This window comes from Poecilia formosa, unplaced genomic scaffold, assembly GCF_000485575.1.
Source record: "Poecilia formosa unplaced genomic scaffold, Poecilia_formosa-5.1.2 Scaffold45, whole genome shotgun sequence".
In the NCBI taxonomy this organism is placed as follows: domain Eukaryota; kingdom Metazoa; phylum Chordata; class Actinopteri; order Cyprinodontiformes; family Poeciliidae; genus Poecilia; species Poecilia formosa.
The window spans coordinates 2206685-2210336 of NW_006799984.1; the positions used below are offsets into that span (position 1 = coordinate 2206685).

General features: G+C 42.0%; 1 protein-coding gene across 9 annotated transcripts in view; it reads left to right on the top strand.

Annotated features, from left to right (window-relative positions):
- Nucleotides 1–923, top strand: part of svilb (supervillin b) — a 51625-nt gene extending 50702 nt beyond the window's left edge. For 8 of the 9 annotated variants that reach the window (XM_016671476.1, XM_007552054.2, XM_007552055.2 and 5 more), the window contains one exon: nucleotides 205–923. In XM_016671476.1, coding sequence (XP_016526962.1) covers nucleotides 205–291 — 87 coding nt within the window. In that variant the 3' untranslated portion in view covers nucleotides 292–923. The remainder of the gene's footprint in view (nucleotides 1–204) is intronic. The other variant, XM_007552058.2, reaches the window with a different exon arrangement.
- The last annotated feature ends 2729 nt before the right edge of the window (nucleotides 924–3652 follow it).

Below are 3652 nucleotides of genomic sequence, written 5' to 3' on the forward strand. Positions count from 1 at the left end.
TAATAAACATTTATTTCTGTGCACTTTAACCACGGCATGGTTTCACGTTTTTGTTATGACCTTGAGCCAGTCGTAACAATGACATACAGCAGCATTAATGTAATTTTGGGTTTATTCAGTCTTGCTGCAGGATATCCATATAGATCCACTTACAGCAGAATTGAAAGTTGTCCTGAAGCACCTGTTTTCTGTCTCCATCTGCAGAAAGGCTTGGAAATGAAGAGAGAGGACTACGAACGTTTACCAGGGTGGAAGCAAGTGAACCTGAAGAAGGCCAAAGGACTGTTTTAAGCACTTTTATTTTATTTTTTTTACTGAAGATGGAGAGAACAAGTGGAAGATTGGAAGCCTGAGACAGGAATACCAGAAGACATCATTTTCAAAAAATCCTACATGAAAGATTAAACCGAAGACGAGTGTTTTTCTCCTCAGCTGTGTCGGCATTAAACAGAATTAAATCTGTGTGGTTTATGAGCAGGTTAAAAAAAATCCTCGCTGTGATTCATTTGTGGTCTTTAAGCTCTCTTCCCATCACTGAAGTTGTCACTTGAGGAAGGAAAAACTTTAGACGCTTGTTGTCAGAGTGCCATTCTGTGGCTGTGTGTATGCGATGCGACTGTACATAATGTTTGTGTGACTGTTTCTTGCTGTAAATGTGAGTGTAAGCGACTTTGTACCCTTGTAAAGACGAACATCAGGTGTTGCAGAGAAAAACAAAAGCTGCCATGCCTCATAGATGAGTCCGGATCGACTTTGCTGCTGTGGCAGAGCTGAATGCCAGAGAGTTGAAACGAAAAGAGAGAAAACACAGTGCCTTGCTTTTTGTGTACAGTTTATATACAGAAATTCTAGTCTGCATTTTTAAAGACTTTCTTTGTGATATAAGACATAGTGGATTAAATTAAAAATGATGCCCAAGCGAATGAGAAGTCACTGTTTATTTCAAAGTGCGGCATGAACACAGAATTCACCAGTTCAGCTTTTTTAAATTATGTTGCAGCTACAAACTTTAATTTTTTCATGACAGTTAAGATCAGATCCTCAAGTACCAACTGATCAAAACATCAATTATTTAATATGTAAAAATTACATCAGACCAAAATATGAAGTTATGTGAAAATGTTGGTATTTTAAAGATCAAACTGTGAAACTTATGAAACTAACAGAAACCGCAGGTGTGTGTCTTAGGTTCAAAAACGAGCTTGTTTTTTATTCAGTGGAGTCCGTGTGTAGAGTATCTAGAGGTTTACTCTGGGAAGAGCAGCGATACTAATAAAGGCGTAACTTTGTGTTGCAAATTGGTGGGGACACATTGAGGAACAGCTGGGGAGGGAAGGCAGAGCTGATTCACCCTGGAAGGCTTTTTATTGTGCTAATAAGGCCAAAACATAAATGTGAATGCCATGCATTCTTACTCAATAGCCTAGGATATACATCCTGATGAGGTTTGTCAGACTAATGGTACTTATTGAAAATAAAAAAATAAAAAAATTGAAGGTATTACACAATATCCAAGACAGAACATAAGTGTCCAAAGCTGCATCAAAACGGATCCGCAGGTTTAAACAGTGAAAAAACATACAAGCTTAAAGCGATCAGCAAAACTTAGGCTTCCTCCATCACTCACTGACTAAAGTCACCAGGTGAGCAACAGGTGATCTACAATCACGACCAACACCATGTGATCCAGACAGTTACGCCTATCCATCACATCAACACCCAGAGTTTCTCTGGACCCTTCAGGTCTTAAAGACACATTTAAATTCATAAGGTTTGTCTGTATTCATTNCTAACAAACCTATACAAATATATGTTATTAAAATGACTGTTACGGCCCTGGGCCTTGTTGGGCCGGGGTTGCAGGTCTTGTCTCTTTGTGCTCCTCCCCTTTACAGGTGCTGCTGATTCATTCATTTGGAGCAGAGTACTTTAACCGGGCTGTCTCAGACTTCTTCGGCGCTTGTTGCTCGCTCGTTATCGCTGGTCGCCCGCAGCGTCCACTGTGCCGTCCGAGATGTTTGGTGGCCAGGCTTCAGTTCCCCTCTCGTTGCACCTTTGAGTTTGTCTTTGTTTTGGCACCTCAACACTTACATATGCACTCATACAACACATCCAAGCATTTGCACCTCACCACTGATACTGATATCCACAATCCATTGTTATTTTTGTTAATAAACATTTATTTCTGTGCACTTTAACCACGGCATGGTTTCACGTTTTTGTTACGACCTTGAGCCAGTCGTAACAAATGGGGACTCGTCAGAAGCAATGTTCCTACACTTCGTAAATTTGCTGGTTTGAATACATGATGTATTTCATTCATTTTATTTCGTGTTTGTAGGAGTGAGCAGTGACGTCACCGTGTGGGTTGGACACGGCTTTGTTAACCCGCTTGTTTGTTATGGGCAGCTGTGGCGTATTTGGTAGGTTGGTCCGATTTACAGGTGAGTGAAATGTTTTGAGCTTGTGCATCAGTGATGGTTCTGTTTTAGTGGCTGTGTCTCCTGCTAGGATAAGGGGTGCTGTCGCTGTAGACTTCACCTGTTTGTTTTGATAGTGTCGTGGGGGTTTGCGGTTGGCGTTCACTGTGCAAGCAGTGATCTCGGGGGCAGTCCGTAAGATTAATTTCTTACTGGTTTGGTGCTTAATAAACCCGCCGCCGATCCACGTGAAGAGCCAGGAATCAGTTATCAGGTGAGTCGTGGCAGGCAGGTAAAGTATAGTGGGGACATGGTTACTTTGGACCCATTGTGCACTTGTTTCAATTTGCTTTCACTTCACACTGTATTTGGCGCTTAGCTGGCGTTTTTTTCTCTGATGTGTGATCAGTTTTTTTTTTTTTTCTCTTGAAAATGGAGTTTGATCTGGAGAATTTTATAGCTGATCCTTCCTTGGAGAAGTTTAGTGGTGCTACTAAAAACGATCTCATAGCCATTGCTGCTCATTTTCAAGTGCCTGTGGTTAAACAAGAGAAAAAGGGAATTATTAAAGGGCGATTATGTGCCGCGTTGGTTGAGCAAAATGTTTTACCACCTCCCGCACCAAACACCCAGGGTGAAGTTGGGGCGTTTGATCCTGAGGTACGTAAGATGGAGTTGGAATTGGAGATGCGTCGTTTGGAGTTGCAGCATCAAGTTGAGATGCGCAAATTGGAATTGGAGGCAGCTTTGAAACGCGACTCGGCGCGCGGTTCTGCTGATCAGGACAGCGGTTCTGCAACAGCGGAGTTTGACATTAATAAATGCATTCGCTTGATCCCACCCTTTTCAGAGTTGGATGTAGACAAGTATTTTGTCTTGTTTGAACGTGTGGCTAAGACACTCAAGTGGCCTAAGGAGGTTTGGCCGTTGCTTTTGCAGTGTGTATTTACTGGTAAAGCACAGGAAGCCTATGCCTCGCTGTCACCTGGTGACAGTTTGAATTATGATAAAGTGAAGAGTGCAGTGGAAAAAGCTTATGAGCTCGTACCCGAGGCGTATAGACAGAAATTTCGACGCTATAAAAAAACCGACAATCAGAGTTGCACTGAATTTGGGCGTGTAAAAACTGCATTGTTTGGTCGGTGGTGCGCTGCACAAGATGTGAAAAACTTTGATCAGCTCCGCGATCTACTTTTGTTGGAGGAATTTAAAAATGGCTTGCCGGAAAACAT